Genomic DNA, 19,913 nt, shown 5'->3' with positions numbered 1-19,913 from the left:
CAGTCTTAAAGCCTAAACGTTCAGTCTCAAAGCTTCCAACCTGGTTGGGTTTTGTGTTTATGAACTTCATTACTTACATCTAATACTTTACTAACAAAACAAGATAAAAAAATTTGGAAAAAATAATCAATTTAAACAAGGATTACTAAATTTAAGAAAATACCTTAAGCCATGCTGGGGGCACTGAGCCTCGAAGAGCTGCTATTCTCAAAGGTACAGTCAAAGCATATGGTTTAGACCTCCATTTTTCATATGCTTTCTGTAACTCTTCATCCTCAGGCAACTCTAATCCTTCAGACATTTCTCCAATCTGATTTCCTTCCCAATGAGTCAAGCCACAATCAGCACAACAATAACATCTATCCAATCTTCACTTGCCATATCCAAAATAAAAAACTAAAAGTATCTTGCATGTCAAAGACTTTTTATGCCCCTTCTTATCTAGCATATCATTTCTAATCAAATATACATCCACTTTCGTTCAAATTTCAGTCTTCAATATTATTATTCTCAAACCAAACCACTCTAGAAGTCAATCTCAGATTCCAGATCATACCCAGAATTTGCCAAACCAATTGTTTTAGCAAAGTAAAACAACTCTTCTGTCATGATCAGAATCCGTGATGCCATTCTAGTGAACTATGATAGATGCAAATGTAGTAGAATTTTGGCACACAACTAGGAGGAATAAATGTGAGATATTGATTTTCTAAATAAACAATATGTCCTAAATATTTTGTCCTCAATGTTTTGAACAACTCAAGTGGCTTATCGGTAGGATGGACTGATATGATAGGAAGTAACTACAGCTCCTATAGATAACTTTAGTTGGGTACATGATGCCACTATGAGGCTCACCAAAGAAATCTATAAAATACAATTAGCCATTACAATTAGATAAAATAATATACTTTTAACAAGTGAATACAATCAGGATCAATTTATGAAGACGATAGCATTAATTTTAGTTTTCTTCAAATTGGGCCTCCAAGGAAGACTAAGCCAATGCCATCCTCTCTAGAACAGTCTGCCTCATATTCTCTGATATCCATTGTTCAATTTTCCCTAAGTCAGATGATTAGATCGTAATCTTCACCCAAAAATGAGGTTAGTGCCTTTAATCTGATGTTGAGTTTACTCACATCATAATTATGCTCTGCCAAACCATACCCCCTCTCAAATTCTCTGTCTTAATGATATTCTCTGCAACTTGTGTTGATCAGTCTTCCCATCTCCCCATTATACAGAACACCACCCAAACACTCCATGCAGTCCAGGTCACAATAGTTTTATGGGAAAAGTGTCCACACTGAAAGTCACTTGAAACATGCAAGCTCTGACCACCTAGGTCAGAAAGCTTGTATTCTTAAAAAACAAAATACCACCCTTTAGATTTGTTACGATTAATGAGACAAAAATAACAATTATATGCAAATATAACCAATATCAGAAAATAATAAATTGCATAGAAAAGAACACAAGACACAAATATTTAATGTGGTTCACCCAATCCCTAGGCTACATCCACCGAACAGCTAGTCCAATATTCTTATTATCTAATGATTACAATTTGCAATCTCTTACAGCTCAATACCGCCACAAGAAGCTACAATCTCATCATACATTATGAAATCCCTAACCCTATGCCCTTTTATACAACCTTTTTGCCGCTTACAAATTAGGGCTAGAATAATCTGACCAATAGAAAAATAGCAGCAGATGCCTTCTACAATAATAAAGTTGGTTGAGCTTTCTGTTCGACCCCACCCTGTACTACGACAGGGAGTGCAGTTGGAGCTCTGCCCAAGATCCCGCAAGGGGGGCTGCCCGTTGACCCCGTCTTGGAGGCACTGCCCCCAAAACCCCTTAGAATAATATGGGAGGAAACCACGCCGAATGAAGTAGGGAGAAATTAACCTCCAAGTCTGATTAGGCTCCACATCACAACAAGATTAACATACAAAGAACATTTGGAGCAAGAATTAAAATAATCGTGGGAATATTTGGCAGAACATTATTGTGCAACCAAAGGGGACACAAAAATACTTGTGGTTGAAGTCATTATCTAAATAGGTAAGTGAAGAACACAGGTCCTCAAGTGTAAACAATGGAGATGATGATATTAGGTCAAGTCTTTCTTTGATGCCCATTATAAACAAAAATGAAATACTTCCATTACCTTGGTAAATTAATCCTTTATTGTAAATTAGTAGTTATAACATCACTTTTGTAGTTTAAATGGCTTGTTGCAGTGTACATAATTCTTTGGTGAGTGACTTGGTGCCATCATTTACCTGACTAGCATCATCTATATAAGAAGGTCTAGTTCGTTCCTTAGCATATTGATCCACCTTGATGATAAAACACTTGAGTGGATTAACACATTGATAATAAATTATTTGTGCACACAATTTTTGCCCAGAACAATCAATAATCCAATCATTATGGACTGTGAAAGGATAAAATCTTTCAAGATATGAAGGCAACAGAAAAAATCGTTTGACCACTTATATGCACATAAATTATGAAACATTGTTTTTGTACCTAACTCCAAACATTTTTTCTAATCACATCAAGGCTCTACCACAAAAATTATTAAACTGGCAACTTTGATTGAAATTAGAGTAGGAAATTGGTCAATGTCACGCAATGAGGCGATTGTTTGTTAGCAAATCAAAATATGAGTTAAGTAAATATTTGAAAAGCTATGGGGTATAACCCCTAATCTCTCTCACACAGTGCATTTAGCTCAATTTGCTCATCTGTAACAGATTTCAACTAACGTCACTTCAAACATGTTTTATGACATTGTCTATGACTGACTAGACTTTAAATTATTTAATCTAGGTGGCACAGTTCTCTGAAATTATGAACCCGAGCAACCTGAGCATTTGCATTGTATTGATAATTCATATTTGTTGGTATTCATGTTGATTGCTTATGAATTTACATCACAATAGTTTTGAATTTCAAATCTTATATCCTGAGATTATGAGAATCACTCAAGAATTTCAATTTGGCCGTGATTTGCTCCCAGTATGAATTACCTGCAATGGGCTTTTAACATAAAGGTGAGTTGGAAAGCATCCAAAGAGACTGCCTTACAACAGTTATGTAAGACAAAACAACCATGACAAAAACATTTCCCGGAAAAAAAAATTAAACAAACTACAAGAAAACAATGACCAAGTAGTGAGATCAGACAAAAACCAATTGGACTTTAAAATTGGGTACTATTGAGGTTCATTGGTACCCTATCAAAACTCCACTTTTAAACCTCTTTTTTCTGTTAATCCTTGATTTTGAACCAAGTCCAAGTCAGTTGTCGTTCTTCCAGGCAGTCACCAGAGATTATCTTGACTTAGTCTTTTTAGACTAACAGTTTTGCAAGAAAAACATACCACATAAAAGCAGTAAATGATCAAAGCAATGAAGCAGAATAAAGATAAAAGTTGGAGAGGATCCAACGGTTTTTCCATCATCCACCAAAAACTGTGATGAAGAGGAGACATTTGAAGACAAGGTAAGGGATAGTGCATGTGAAACTGATAACAAGGAAATATTTCAACTTAGATAGTGTTCTTGTTTATCAGACTTACTGAGATATATATTCTGTCTTTGATCCTTTCAATAAGATCCTTATGAATGTTATGGCCAAATATCTAATTATTAGTAAATATTTGATTGAATGACAAAGAGTGAACGACAGGGATCAATTTATCTATATATAGTTTGATAAACTATATATAGATAACTGCTATTAATCTGGAGTGAAAACAATTGTATAAGCGTCTGGGTTTGACCAAGCACTGCAAATCCTCTTGAAGACTGAATTCTTTTATGCTGTCATTGATATATTTAACAACATTTGATGGCAAATAAATAAGTGACTGGGGAGCCATGTCCCTGATGGGGGGTGACTCTACTATGGAGTCACGTCCCATCATGTATGTGGCTTCTGGTGATGATAAGCATACACTTACCTAATATTAACGTCAACCAAACACCACGCAATCATTTGGTCAAAGCTTGATTCAATCGGTCTTTCTAATTATTATTGCATTAACATTATATGTGTGTGTGTGTGTGTGTGTGTGAACTTTGTTTGATATTTTATGCAATAATAACAATATGATATATATTGAAATATATTACATTAATACATATTTATATTTTCAATGATATTTTTATCCTAATTGAACTAACACATTAACACTCCCTCTTAGTTTAGAAGAATAAACACATGTAAATATAACACCATTGGTAATATTTCGACATAACACATTAAGGAAATCTTTGATCACAAGACTTCCACTATATGATATCATATGGGTATTGGCCTATCAAAATATCAACACATGACATTCACCAGATACTATTATGATATCATATTAGGTAACATGAGTATTGGCCTATCATAACATCAGTCAAATGATATTCACCAAGTACTTTAAGTAATGGCCTATCAGAACATCAACTAAATGATATTCACCAAGTACTCAATGCAGTAATGGCCTATCAGAATATCAGGACAAGATATTCACCCAATGCCTATCATATATCTATACAAATAACTTATAGACAATCAATTTAATGACATCTAGCACTTAGTTGTTGATTTACAAGATAAAGCCTTTCATGATCTATTTCAACATTTACATTAAATGTATATCATGATTTAAGTTATTGTAAGATAGTAGCCTTCCAATAACTTCTGCAAATACAAGTGATAATCATTTGGAAGTCATCACTTCCTTATGGTGTACACAGGGGGCCGGCCCATACACGCATGACATCAAAAGTTCACATGAAGTCACCATGGATACTATCATGTGGTGTTGTCATGACATCCACTATGAAACATATCAGAGAATAAGGTTTTCACCTCAAACTTATCTCTCATACACAAGAATGTAATAAAAAAGATTGCACTTAGGAATTATTCTTCACAAAGAAACACTAACCTTTTGACCTCTTTGTCAAGGTTACTAATAAAGTATCAAAACTCCCTCAGAGTCCGATATCATTTTTTTGACCTCTTAGTACAAGTTGCTCTCTAATGAAGTGTCAGAGTCCCTCTGAATTTGTTATCATCCTTCTAACCTTCAGGCAGCAAGTCATGTCATGCTTCCCTAGTTCAATGGATATCTTGATAGCATAAGGCCTTCCAACCTACATACATGGAGCTTCATCCTATGAATCATAGTCCTTTAATTACGATAGTTTTCTGATCAGTAGAGGATCCAACTCAGCATAGTTTACTCCTTCTACACCGATATGACCAAATTCTCCGAAGTCAACTAAAACATGTCCTCCATCTACTCCCTCTAGATATAGAAGGATACTTACAATCTCAATCATCAAGGATATTCGCTTCAAGAGCATCATTTTATCCAGCATGATCATTAGAAGACTAATGAATTCTAGATCAAACTTATCTGGAGCTACTATCATAAGATTGAGATCTTCTTTTCCTGCAATAAGAAGGAAAAAGATCAAGGCAAATAGATCTTTATAATTTGTATAGAAATACAAGTAGATAAATGTAATACTCAAAGATAATGAACACTTATTCATGCATCCTTGATACAAGTTGCTCCAATAAGGGTCCATATGCATCAAAGAAGAAAATGCCTCCATATAAACAAATAATGGGAATGGAGCATTGGTTATTATTCCCCACCACAATGTAAAACTCTCACTCTTATATTGTTTGAGCAATTCTGCATCACATCAAATATGACAAACTTATTTATGCTTAATGGGTATTTGGAACCTTTGTATATTTGCATATGGGAGGATGCAATAGAAGCGATCAAGCCAAGCTTTCAGCTCTGGTCGATAAACACATCATTATCATAATTAAAGTCATTTCTAACTATTGCATCATCACAAGCTTTTATAGATATTTTCCCCACTCTATATCCAATATTCTATTGTATTTGGCATGCACATTTCTTATAATGACATCTTATTCTAATCCATTTCCAATGATCTTTTAAAAATTCACACGAAGATGCCTTTGAGATGGCCATAATGTTGTTGTTGCGCTTGGTGTGGAGAACATGAATTTCATTTTCTCATTTGTCCCTCTTTGCTCAAGCTCTCACTAATCGCCATATCCTCATGTCAAAAGAAATCACTATTCTTCCTCTTCACTAGCTGATTCAACTTGGTGCCACTAAAAGTTGTCTTTCACTTAAGAACACTTCATCATATTCTTCAATAGCTGCAGACTTTTCACTGCAATTATTTTAATGCACTACTCTTCACATTAATAAATTTCCACTTTACACCTACAGAACACAACACTCGTTTTATTTTAATTCTAAAATCTATTCTTCCTTATTCATGTGCATAGCTTTTATATATGTATTTAAATATGTCCACTAAGAGCATATAGTTGGGACTCGAGAGTTGCACAACTTCTTAACTACTTCCAACTCTAACTATCAATGTTCTTCCTCATTGTTCATTTCATTTTCAAATGTCGCATGTTTTACGATACTTCCTAGCAGCTTTCACTCCCCATGATTTCTCCTACTAACATGGAGACCCAAGAGAAACAAACAACACATCTTTGTTATTAAAGCGTACATCCGTTGATATCAACTCCAAAATGCTTCATTCCAATTTATCAACATAAGGAGCCTCCATGCATGCCAAGATATATGCGTATTTGCAAGCAGCGGGAATCAAGAAACCACGACACCAATAATTTAATGTTGTGCACAACCATGATATGAAGTATTCAAATAACAACATTGTTAATAATTCTTTAGTCCAAATGTATTGAATCATTGCATAGTTTCTAAGTCGATAAATTAAATCACCAAGCCCCGCACCAAACATCAAAACATTAGTATTAAATATTCTTGTCATCGAGTGACCAAATATGAATGATCGCTACACTTTCATAAGATGTTCAAAGATTTAATTTCAACCAATTTTTAAGACAATTTATGAGAATGATAAATACACTATTATCATTACTTAAATCACTCACTGATTATACAAGTGGATAAACTAGGCATACTATAATCAAGTAAGACAGTCTGATTTCTTATTTTCCAATGGAAGAGAGCATACTCTCTATGCCTTGCTGATTTTACAGACACAACTAAAACACACTTTCTAAAACCTAGATACTTAAGGAGCTTCTTCAAAGATGGACTGATCACACTTAGACCCGACTTGTTTTGAGCATGGAGACTGAAACCCTTTAATAGGAGAGGCATCGTCCTGGGAAACTCAAACAAGTTTAATAACATTTGAAATCTGTCCATAGAAGATGGACATGTGTCCATGTTCTCGAAGCCTTATCACCAAAGAATCTCATACAGTAACTCCACTAGCAGAAAAGGGAGTTTGAACAGTAATACGAGATGACTTCAACAATTATGACAAACATCTTTTTAGACACAAGAAGGTTAATTCATGGTTACGTTGTCAGTATAACCTGACCTCCTGTTTACTATGGTTAGGTCCATACCTAATTTTACTCATTGAGTGTTAGGTATCTCAGGTAAGTGACAACCCCACTTATTAGGTTATTAGTATCGTGGACTATAAGGGAAATGGGGCTTCCCTGTAATGTCCCGAACCTCTCCGGATTCAAAAAAACTTGGAAACTCTACAAGTGATTGCCTGAGTGTGGTTGTTCGGCGTATAGGAGGGCAAGAATTTTGGCCATACGGCTGATATGAAGGCAGGTCCGTACAGAATAATGGTCGTACAGCAGGAGCAGGCACAAGAAGCAGGTCGTACGGTGAAGATATGTCTATACAAGAGTATATAATATGAGCCGTATGGTATGTATTGTGGACTAGGATGCCGTATAGAGGTGTGAGGTAGGAGGACCATACGGTGATTAAGGATATCATACTGTGTTATTATTAGGCTATACGGTGACTTCCACTAGCCGTACGAAGTGTGAAATTAGAAGCTTTCAGTCGCATAGGTATGAATGGCCGTATGGATGGAATGGGGAAGCACACTAGGCCGTACGGTGGAAGGGATAGAAGGCAATATGCCGTACGGTGAATGGGATAACTGCAAGTGGTGTACGAAAGTGAATGGAATTGAGGGTGACGTGTGGTAGAAACTTAAGCCCGTATAGTGTCAATTATGTGAATAGGATGCCGTATACAGAAAAGATGAGAGGGAAGCCGTACAATGTATTAAAGTACAATGATGCATTCACACAAGAACATTAATAACACTGAGATTATGAACATGAAATAATCCCTGAAAGAGTATGGAAGGAAATTCCCCACATTGATTTAGACACAAAATTTGCAAACAGTATGAGAACTCCAATTGCCGGATACGGAACAGTGGAACATCAACGGAATAGGGTGAGGGTTGATTCCCACCGAAACCACACGAACCAAATAGGGAAGGTCTTTCACTTCCGAAATGGCGAACAATGCCGAACTCCAACAGGAATCCGCAGTACAGATAAATGAAATCCCAAAAGCATCCTATTAATTACTACGAGCCGTGCTTAAATACCCATCGGAAAAGCTTTCCGAGGGTGTACAAAATTAGCCGATGGCGACAAACTCTACTATGACAAAAATTAAATTTGGGTCCGAGTTAAATTAAACAATTGGCCCGTTACACAAAAATAATTAAATATATTTATTTCTGTTCAGGAACATTACAGTCCTCTCATCCCGAAATTTGCTTGTCCTCAAGCAAATGCAGTGCTGGATGCTGAAGGATGTGTTCGCCTTGCCATGTTGCATCGTCCAGCGATAGATGTCGCCAACGTACCAAGTATTCTCTCACCGTTCGGTTACGCAAGACTTTTTCGCATACTTCGAGAATCTCAGCAGGTTCCAAGATGAGTTTCCCCTCCTCATTGAGTGGTGGAAGATCTATAGTGACGGAGATGTTTTGCTCGATAGCCTTCTTCAGAAAAGAAACGTGGAAGACATTATGAATGCGACTACCTTCGGGAAGCTCCAGTTCGTACGCTACCTCACCAATGCGACGGATTACGTGGTAGGGACCATAAAATCAAGGTTTTAGTTTCTCCTTCCCTATTCCCTTTAGTGAGGACTGTCGATAAGGCTGTAGTCGAAGATAGACCAAATCCCCCACTTCAAAACTCCTCCTTAATCGATGTCTATCGGCATATACCTTTTCTTGATTTTGTCCCTGCTAGAGGTTTTCTTTCAAACTCTTCAGAATGTCCTGTCCTTCCTGAAGCCAATCCTTCGCCTTTGAAACGCGACTGTCGCTCAACATTGTATCAAGGAAGGAGAGTGGTTCGTGCCCGTATAGAGCCTTGAACGGCGTCATTCCGATCGACATGTGATAAGTGGTATTGTAGCAGTATTCTCCGAGGTGGATCCATTTCACCCACGCGCGTTGTTGTGCCCAGACATAGTTCCGTAGATAACCTTCGAGCCATTTGTTCACAATTTCAATTTGGCCATCTGTCTGTGGGTGGTAACTTGTGCTCGGTGCTAGTTCAGTTCCTGCCATCCGAAACAGTTCTGTCCAGAAGATACTGATGAAGCGTCTATCCTAGTCGCTGACGATGTTTCGAGGTAACCCGTGTAGGTGGAAGACTTCTCTGAAAAACAGATCGGTGATCTGTGCAGCTTGAAGGTCCGAAGGGATGGCGAAGAAGTGAGCGTACTTTGTCAATTGGTCAACTACCACGAAGATGCAATCCCTTTCGTTCACCTTGGGAAGACCTATTATGAAATCCATGGATATACTTTCCCACTTATGTTCGGGAATCGGCAGAGGTTGTAGCAGTCCAGCAGGAAGAGTGTGTTCAAATTTGTTCTGTTGGCAAACAGTACATGCTCTGACATGCTATAATACATCCCCTTTCAATCCCTTCCATGAGAACCTCTCCCTCATACTTCTGTAAGTTTTTAGGAAGCCGGGATGACCAACCAGAGGGGAGTCGTGCACGTGCTTCAGGATCTTTTTCTTCAACTTTGATTCAGGCACTAGGTAGATCCGATCCTTATAATAAATGATATCATTCACCACCTTATAACGATCATCGTGGATGTGACCATCCATTATCTCACAAGCAAAAGTATTCTTGGAATATTCCAACAACAATTGTGCCTTCCAGTCGGTTGAGATCTGCTCTAGTGAGCAGATGGTGGGTCTTCGGGACAAGGCATCTACAACAACATTGTTTTTCCCCTTTACATATTCAATATCAAAATCAAAAGATTGAACCTTGCTTACCCATTTTTGTTGCCGTTTGTTCAGATCCCACTGCTCCAGGAAATATTTCAAACTGTTGTGATCCGTACGGACAACAAACTTGGCACCAACCAGGTACTGCCGAAACTTGGTCAGTTCGTGAACAATGGCCAACATTTCCTTATCATAGATGGAATACAGGCGCTCAGCTGGTGTAAGCTTCCTGCTCTCATAGGCGATGGGGTGTCTGTCCTGCATCAAAACTACTTCAATGCCTTACCCTGACACATCGCATTCCAAAATGAATGGTCGAGTGAAGTCGAGCAATGCCAACACCGGACAAGTGCTCATGGCCTTTTTTAACTTATCAAATGTGAGTTGCGCTTCTTCATTCCACTGGAAAGCCCCTTTCTTCATCAGATCTGTTAAAGGTGCGCTGAGCTGAGAAAAACCCTTGATAAATCTCCTGTAGTAGCTGCACAATCCAAAGAACCCTCGCAAATCCGTGAGTGATTTCGGGGGAGGCCAACCGAGGATGGCCTGGATCTTCTCCTGATGCACTTGAGCCCCATATTGATTGACAACAAGCCCCAAGTACAATATCTCCGTCATTTCAAACTCACATTTGGATTGTTTGGCGAACAAGGATTGTTCTTCCATGATACTTAGAACCTCGTTCAAATGTTTCAAGTGCTCCTCCCACGTCCTGCTATAAATGAGATCATCAAAGAACACCAACAAATACTTACACAACTGCTTGTTAAAGATGCGGTTCATGCATGACTGGAATGTAGCAGATGCGTTGGTCAGCTTGAACGGCATGACCAGGAACTCATAGTGTCTGTAATGGCAACGGAAGGCCGTTTTCTCCACATTCTCTTCCCTCATTCGGACCTGATGGTATCCAGAACAGAGATCTATTTTTGAGAAATAGACCGCACCATATAGTTCATCCAGCAACTCATCTATCCTCGAAATGGGGTACCTATTCTTTATTGTCCTCTTGTTCAGTGCGAGATAGTCCCCACACATACGCAATGTTCCATCCTTCTTCTTGACCAACACTACTGATGATGTGAACAGGCTAGAACTAGGACGGATCCATCCCTTATCAAGTAACTCCTGGATCATTCGTTCAATTTCATCTTTGAACTTCTTCGGGTGGCGGTACGGTGTGGTTATAACAGGTTTCACTCTTGGTTCCAACTCTATTGTATGTTCAAATCCTCGATGCGGCGGTATGCCAAGAGGAATATCTATGAAAACCCTTTCATGCTTACTTAAAACATTCTGAAGCTCTTTATCCTGTGGAGGTGTTTGGTGCCCCTTAATAGGTTTTGCCGAGATGAAACATTGTGCAACCCACGCAACATCATCATGCCGTAGGATTGCCTCTATCCAATGCGCAGAGACTTCCTTCGGTCCTTCATTTGCCATCCCTCGGAGGACCAGCTTCTTCCCATCAGCCATGAAAGTGAAGTCCATTCGCTTGAAACTCTGAGTGTATTCATCAAGCGTCTCCATCCAGTGTATGCCGAGGATGACCTCCATGTCAACTAGATCCACTATAAAAAAGTCCTCTGTCACCGTGTGATTTTCCATCATGATACTTAGCTAAGGAACTAGGTGCGTGCAGGGCAGGAAAGTCCCTCCGGCAACTTTGACCTGAAAGCCCGCGTGTGCTTCCATTGGAAGATTTCTTCGCTGTACTAAAGATGAATTTATGAAATTCAATGTAGCTCCACTATCCAGCATCACTGTGATCCTTTGTCCCTGAAGGGTACCTCGCACACGGAAAACTGTACACCTCGAACTGCCAGCCAAGGCAATGGATCCTCCACATTTTATTAAAGCGGCAATCCTCTCCGTATGGTTGAAGTTGGCCATGTCAATGTCACCGCTAGGTTGGATGTCTTCCACTGGCGTTTCCTCTCGATCCTGCTCATCTTCTTCATCGGACATCACTTTGGTGTAATGAATTTTCCCTTTCCCGAGACATCGGTGGCCAGGTTCCCAAGGCCCCTTGCAATTAAAACATAACTTCTTTCTTCGGAGTTCTTGTCAGGATGCTTCATCCAGTGATGGCTTCTTGGGCAAAGGTTTGTCCCTCGGGAATGTCGGCGGTTTCAGATGTGAATGAATCCGAGAGGATGAGGATGATGCTGACGACAACGCCATGCTTCGTGCCTTACTGATTGCTTCCGTCAAGGTTGACGGGTTGAATCCTTTTACCCAACCTTTCAGTGGTTCTACCAGTCCATCCATAAAGAGAACAACCCGCCTTCGTTCAAAAATGTCTGTCACCAACACAGAAAGTCTCTGAAACTCTGCGATGAACTAATCTACTGATCCCGTTTGCCTCAGCTGTGCCAGATCCTTGAAATTGAGCTTGGGGTCTTTTCCATCAAATTGTTCAATTAGTCTCTCCGTGAACTCAGCATAAGTCTTTATTTGATCATGCCTAAGAGTGATAGTGCCGTGGTGCCACCATTCGTGCGCAACGCCCTCCAAGTGTAATGCGGCTAATTTAATCGCTTCTTCTTCTGGCATAGGATTTAGCTGGAAGTAGGTTTCGGCTTTCATTACCCATGCCTGCGCTAAAATGGAGCCTGAACCGTCAAATGGAGACAGGTTCACCTTACTCAATTTTCTCCTTAGGTCATCGTTAAAATATCCTCCTTTGTTTCCACCTCCTGCATATCTCATTCTTAGATCTACGTAATCCTTGTAGGAAATGTCTTCTTCAAGATTTGCATTCCGCCAATCCTCCCGTATTTCCTCGAAGGTTGGAAGTCTCTCTCCGTGATGTGTCTCAGTCCGTGGTGGGAAAGTCGGCATGGATGGTCGAGAGTGTGCAATGTGAGGGTGTGATCTGCCTGCCACCGAATATGCGCTATGTCCATTCGGTTCTCCAGAAATTTTGTTTTTCGCCAACTTTTTGAGAGTTTCTTCCATAAGCCGCTAAGTATCAGTGATCTGTGCCTAGTTCCGCACAAGATCCCTCAGAAGTTCAATGAGTTCGGCACTTGTTGGTTCCCGTTCCCATTTTTGTTCTTCAGCCATTCAATCAATAGAATGTGTCCTTCTCTTCCGGCTATAAACTCGCATTCACCGATCACAGGCTAGCAGGATCGATTGCTCTGATACCACTGTAATGTCCCGAACCTCTCCGGATCCAGGAAAACTTGGAAACTCTGCAAGTGATTGCCTGAGTGTGGTTGTTCAGCGTATAGGAGGGCAAGAATTTTGGCCGTACGGCTGATATGAAGGCAGGTCCGTACAGAATAATGGTCGTACGACAGGAGCAAGCACAAGAAGCAGGTCGTACGGTGAAGTTATGTCTATACGAGAGTATATAATATGAGCCGTACGGTATGTATTGTGGACTAGGATGCCATACGGAGGTGTGAGGTAGGAGGACCGTACGGTGATTAAGGATATCGTATTGTGTTATTATTGGGCCATACGGTGACTTCCACTAGCCGTACAGAGTGTGAAATTGGAAACTTTCAGTTGCATAGGTATGAATGGCCGTATGGATGGAATGGGGAAACACACCAGGTCGTACGGTGGAAGGGATAGAAGGCAATATGCCGTACGGTGAATGGGATAACTGCAAGTGGTGTACGAAAGTGAATGGAATTGAGGGTGACGTGTGGTAGAAACTTAAGCCCGTATAGTGTCAATTATGTGAATAGGATGCCGTATACAGAAAAGATGAGGGGGAAGCCATACAATGTATTAAAGTACAATGATGCATTCACACAAGAACATTAATAACACTAAGATTATGAACATGAAATAATGCCTGAACGAGTATGGAAGGAAATTCCCCAAATTGATTTAGACACAAAATTTGCAAACAGTATGAGCACTCCAATTGCCGGATATGGAACAGTGTAACATCAACGGAATAGGGTGAGGGTTGATTCCCACCGAAACCACACGAACCAAATAGGGAAGGTCTTTCACTTCCGAAATGGCGAACAATGCCGAACTCCAACAGGAATCCGCAATACAGATAAATGAAATCCCAAAGGCATCCTATCAACTACTACGAGCCGTGCTTAAATACCCATCGGAAAAGCTTTCCGAGGGTGTACAAAATTAGCCGACGGCGACACACTCTACTATGACAAAAATTAAATTTGGGTCCGAGTTAAATTAAACAATCAGCCCATTACACAAAAATAATTAAATATATTTATTTCTGTTCAGGAACATTACATTCCCAATCAAAACCATCCTCCAAACTGTTTGAAAATTCTGAACTTGATGTTGAAACTCGATGGACTTGCACTGTTTGTTCTAGTTGGTCTTCTAAAGATTCTTCTTTCCACAAAATGCTACGATCCAAACGGACAAATGGATTAGGTTGACTGATACTGGGACCAGCTATTTGTGGCAAAGTCTGGTTTTGTGGCAAAGTCTGGTATCGTGTAAAAATCCAGATTGGTTTTCTTTTGGTTACAAAGTGATGCAGATTTCGGAGCTCAATTGTATTAGACTATTCAGGAGTAGGCCCGTAATGATCAAACACAAACTGATTAATAGGATTAGAAATATAAGAGTGAAAAATCAATTTATGCAAATAACCATAATTCACTTTGGCTGGAATCAAGGCATGAGAGTGTGGATAAAGGCCTCGGAAATAATCTTAATAGGATTCTCAAAAATCAACCATCTCCTTTGATTTGGGATATGTGTACTACTGAGCACATGCACTGGCCATTCAAAAGTTGTAGCACTTGTTGCTGTGTGATGCAGATAAATCCTGATGTCCTCATTTGCAAGCTGACAGGGTTCCTTTTGAATAATAGAATCAATTAATAGTCTCCGGGAAGCGGCAAAATGTCGATCTCTCTATTCTTGATAAATTTTCTAAGTCATTGCAAATCTATTGATTTCCCAAGGTACATGGCTGATAAAATTGTAGACCTCTTTCCTTTCTTGAATCATTCTGACATGATAAACCTGTGGTGGAAGATGATTAAATTCATGAAGGAGAACACAATACCTTTCATTATGAAGGTTATTATCAACTTTTGTGGTATCTGCAAGCTGCTGGAATACTTGATGCATATGATCAATTATGTGTGTTTGATCATGAACAACTTCTGTTACAAGATTTGGTTGCAGAATCTCTTTCTGCTCAAGATTGGATTTTCTAATTCTGCGAACATGATGCAATGTTCTTTGTCTGTATTCTTCTACTAGTCTTCCACAAGCATTTTCTTCAAGAATTATTTGATGTCGTTGTGCATAGGCTTCCCATGTGCTAGGTTCAGCATAGAGTCTGTAATGAAGATTTTGCAAAACATCTTGTTGACTATCTGCAATAGTATCATGAAGATTGGGTTGTAAAACTCGTGTGCCTTCGACTGTGACTGCTGTTTGATTCAAAGTGTTGACATGATTGATTTTTTCTGGACATCCTTCTCTACTTAAAGAAATCAGCTAGAACATTTTTGGTTCCTTCCACATGTTCGATGTCAAAATCAAATGTATCTAAAAACTGAGCCCATCTGAGTAATCTAGCTCTTACTAACTTGTTTTTGGATTCTTTTTTGAAAAATCCAGACAGATTCTGCAAATCACTTCTAAGCACAAATTTTTGATCTCCTATGAATAATTGAAATTTTTCAAATGCATTCACAACAGCTAGGAGTTCTTTGTGTGTAGAGTGATAGTTCAACTCAGAGCCTTTGAATGCTACGAATTCAAATCTTACAATTTCTTCTTTTGTGTGCCCATTATTAGTGACTTCTTCTAATAAAACAACTCCCCAGGCTTCATGACTTGCATCAGTCTGGACGATCTTCTTACCTTTTCCTGGTATTCTGAGAGGAGGCAATTTCTGATATTGTGCTTTAATTTGTTCAATGGCTTTATTGTGCTTGTCATTCCATGGTGGTGCATTCTTGCGGAGAAGCTTGTTTAATTCTTTTCTAGCTTCTGCAATGTTCTGAAAATATCCAGCAATATAGTTAACCATTCCCAAAAATCTTTATAGGCTCTTTTTATCTTTGACTTCTACTTTTTGGATAGCTTTTAACAGATGATCTTGAGGGTATAGCCTACCATTTGGCTCAATGCGAGTTCCAATAAAGATTAGACTTTCAATGCACCAACTTAATTTGGTAGGATTTAAACACAAGCCATGAGTCTGACAAATAGACAGGAATTTCTTCAGGTGTTCTGAATGAGATTTATGATCTTGACTGAAAATTAAAATATCATCTATGTAAGGCTAGATGAACTTAGCATATGGTGCAAATATTTGATCCATAAATCCCTGAAAGATAGATGGGGCTGTTTTTATTCCAAATGGAAGCACATTCCATTCGAATAATCCTTGTAGCACAGAGAAAGCAGATTTAAATATGTCTTCTTCTCTTAATCTAATTTGCCAGAATCCTTTAGTAAAATCAAATTTGCTGAAAACACTGCATCCTTGAATTCTTTGCCAGATATAGTCCTTACTAGGTAGAGGATGCTGGTTGCTTGCGAGACAAACATTGAGTGGCTTATAATTAACCACACGGCGTTTCTCGGCAATTTCATTTCCATTTTCATCCTTTTTAGGAACATACATGACATGACAAGAAAAAAGGACTGGAGCTTGGCCTAATAAGGGATTTTCTTAATAAGTCAGCAATTTCTTTTTCACACATTTCTTGTTCTGCTCTAGAGAGGATGAAATAATTGGCTTTACTTTTTGGGAACAGTTCTTTTCCATTTTCATCTCTCTTCATTGGTAAGGAACATTCAAGATTTCTGGTATATTTTTGCAGATCTTTGGTGAGAACAGTGTTAGCAAAATCTTGTTGAATCTACTCAAGTTCTCCATAGGTGGAAAAAGACTGGCTGACAAACCAGGCACGAATACTGGGAGGAATGACTTTAGGAGAAGGGGGCAAAGCTAGTTTGGGTGAATAGGCACGAGTTTCATTAATTTGAGGTACAGACCCAAACTTAAAGGCAATGGTAGTGCCAGATAAACCAACAGTGTAGGGACTCCAAGCTTGCAGAGTATTGCTTCCAATAATACAATCATATTGGTCAATAGGGAACTGTAAAAAGGTGGCAATATACTCATGAGAGGGGAACATAATAGGAATATGAACTTGAAAGTGAATTGGATTATTAGTGTGAGAGACAGAATGAATGCTAGTGGTAGTTGGTAACCAGCAGTCGGATGGGAAACATTGTGGTCGTGCAAGGTTACAGTCAGCACCAGAATCAAGGAGGGCACAAAGTGTATAAGGTTTGATGCCTGGTAATTTAATAGTTAACAGGAATGCGGGACAAGGATTGGAAACTCCTTTAAGATAGGCAAAGGCTTGATTAGATGGGGGAGTTTCATGCTATGGTACAACAGATTGTTCAAACTCAGGTTCAGAGGTTGTCTGATGCAACTCTTGAGTTTGTTCAAGTTCAACAAGCAATTTATCAAATGCAGTAAGAGAACTAGTATTGGCATTGAATTCTTGCAATTCTTTCTAAACACTTGCTATTTCCTTGAGAATATCATTCTTAACGTTGTACAAAAAGGAAAGGCGATTGGTTAACCATTCTTTTTTGGAATTTTTGGCAAAGACTTTCTCAACAAGAGGATTAGAAACATACCCATGTGATTGCTTTGAAATGGGTCGTATTACCTCTTGACTGTCTTCTTCCTCTTCTTCAACAGGGTGAGCAACTTCGTAGAGCTTAGGGTTTTCTTCAAGCAGCTTCTGGCATTCTTCTTCAACCTTGGCTAAATCAGCCAAAACATGCTAATGTTGGAAAGGTGTAAGAAAATTGGCTTTTCTGGCTTCAAGTTGTGAGGCTTTAATAGCCAACCGTTGAAGTTGCTCTTCAGGGGTCAGAGTCAACCATTGAGGATTACTCTGACTGAGTGACTGTCCTTGTCCATATCCTCGTTCAGGATGAGGATTCTTATGGAACATAAAACACATAAGTGAAATTTCTGATTCAGATGATGATTCATCTGGAGAAAAGAATTCTTCAAGATTTTGTTCTTGCACAATATGTCGGACTTGTAAATCATCCTGATCATCTTCTTCACTGGAACTTTCAATGACGCTGATGTCTTCAAAATTTGAAGGTTCTTGACTTTCTGTGAGGGGCAAAGAGTCCAGATTTGCTTCTATTAAGGTACAGACTCTTTTAGAATTCCTTTTATCCTTATTAGGACATTTATTTGCATAGTGCGCTCCTTTACATATATAACAAGCAGGAGTAAAATTCTTTTTGTGCACTTTACTTTGTTTTCTAAGAAAGGTTTTCCTATGCTTTGATTTTTTAAACGGTTTAGAGGAAAACTGCTTCCTATCTGAATAGCTTTTGAATTTTCTGGTTGCTTTATGTTTTCCTTTATGATGATAACAACCATAGCTATTCTGATTACATTGGCACAAGCCTGTTTTAAGATAAGGAAGAACTTCCTTCTTCTTTCTTCTATTCTTCTTTTCACTACACAGGTCACTATTGATTTCTCAAATGAACTGCACCAACTGTGGAAAAGTAACATCATTGATAGTCATCTCAGGTGTATTCAAGATACTGTTAAGAATCTTTTCCCTATAGAAGCATTGGAGTTGAATTGGAAATCCTTCAAAGAAAGTATTATACATCCAGATATTATTATTTGTCTATCCTAACTAGTAGAAGTTGGTGTATTGTTCACTATAATGTGAATCAAAATATCTCATATCGCAAATGCGATTTTCTTTAAACCTCTTGTAAGCGGCTCTTTGCTCATTATCATGTTGTCCTACGAACATTCTATATAGAGCTTCACAGACAACATTGACACCACTGGTTATTAAATCTTCTTTATATTCTAATGTAAGAGAATCCCAAGCAGAGCGGGCAATTCCTGTGAGAGCATTGAGAGCTTTTCTGATAGCCTGTTCTTGAGATATGTTACCAGCATAAACTGCATTATCTATCCAAGTTCGAAAGGCATCTATAGTGGCTTTGTCTTTTGTGGAATTGTATTCATCAAAATTGACTAAAGGTGGAACATTCTCAGAAAAATTGTGGAGCTGATCATATGGTCCTCCTGGTTCTTGCTTGACCATATTCACATTCTTCCATCGGCCTGTTTAAGAATCAAACTCTTGTAGCTTGGGTTTTGGCACATCAAGAGTAAGGGCTTTTCCTTTGAATTGGCTTTGCAATCGGGCTACATCTTGGGAAGAATCAGGAAAGGCACATTTAGGAGCTTGTTGTATTTGTGGCGCATTTAGGAGCTTGTTGTATTTGTGGCGCATTTAGGAGCTTGTTGTATTTGTGAATTGTTTGCAATAGCTTGCTCAACTTGGGTAGTCACTGTGGTTAAAGACTGCGATAGGCCTTGACTATCAGCAAGTTGTTGTGAACGAATTTGGATTGTGGTTTGCTCAATACAGGCAACAGTTTGAGAAACAGATTGCAATTGTTGCATTTGGCACGTATGATCAGTCCACCACGCTTCAGCAGAGGTGCGAAAAGCAGCATAAGTTTGGCGCAAAGCAGCAATGTTAGCAGTTATGGTGGAATTCATATGGGCAGTTAGGCAAGAATCAAGAGACTGTAAAGTAGCAAGGATATTATGGAAGTTAGAATTTATGCTAGCTTCTGCCTTTTGACGGGCAAGTTCAGCCTGAAGAAACTTCTTATGCATATCTTGCTGAAAGAGTAAAGCTTTACGGATGCAAAGATTAGCATAGTTCAGCATTTTA

General features: G+C 38.9%; 1 protein-coding gene across 1 annotated transcript in view; it reads right to left on the bottom strand.

Moving 5' to 3' along the window:
* The window catches only part of LOC149575627 (putrescine-binding periplasmic protein-like protein), a 188,505-nt gene that overhangs the window by 113,654 nt on the left and 54,938 nt on the right, over nucleotides 1–19,913 (bottom strand). The window contains exon 2 of the mRNA XM_089815393.1: nucleotides 164–318. Within this exon, the coding sequence (XP_089671519.1) occupies nucleotides 164–318 (155 nt within the window). The remainder of the gene's footprint in view (nucleotides 1–163; nucleotides 319–19,913) is intronic.

Source organism: Cupressus sempervirens, chromosome 2, assembly GCF_028749045.1.
Source record: "Cupressus sempervirens isolate cs-2001-9-10 chromosome 2, ASM2874904v1, whole genome shotgun sequence".
Classification (NCBI taxonomy): domain Eukaryota; kingdom Viridiplantae; phylum Streptophyta; class Pinopsida; order Cupressales; family Cupressaceae; genus Cupressus; species Cupressus sempervirens.
The sequence above is the reverse complement of the archived record's forward strand: the minus strand, read 5'-3'. Positions and strand labels throughout refer to the sequence as shown.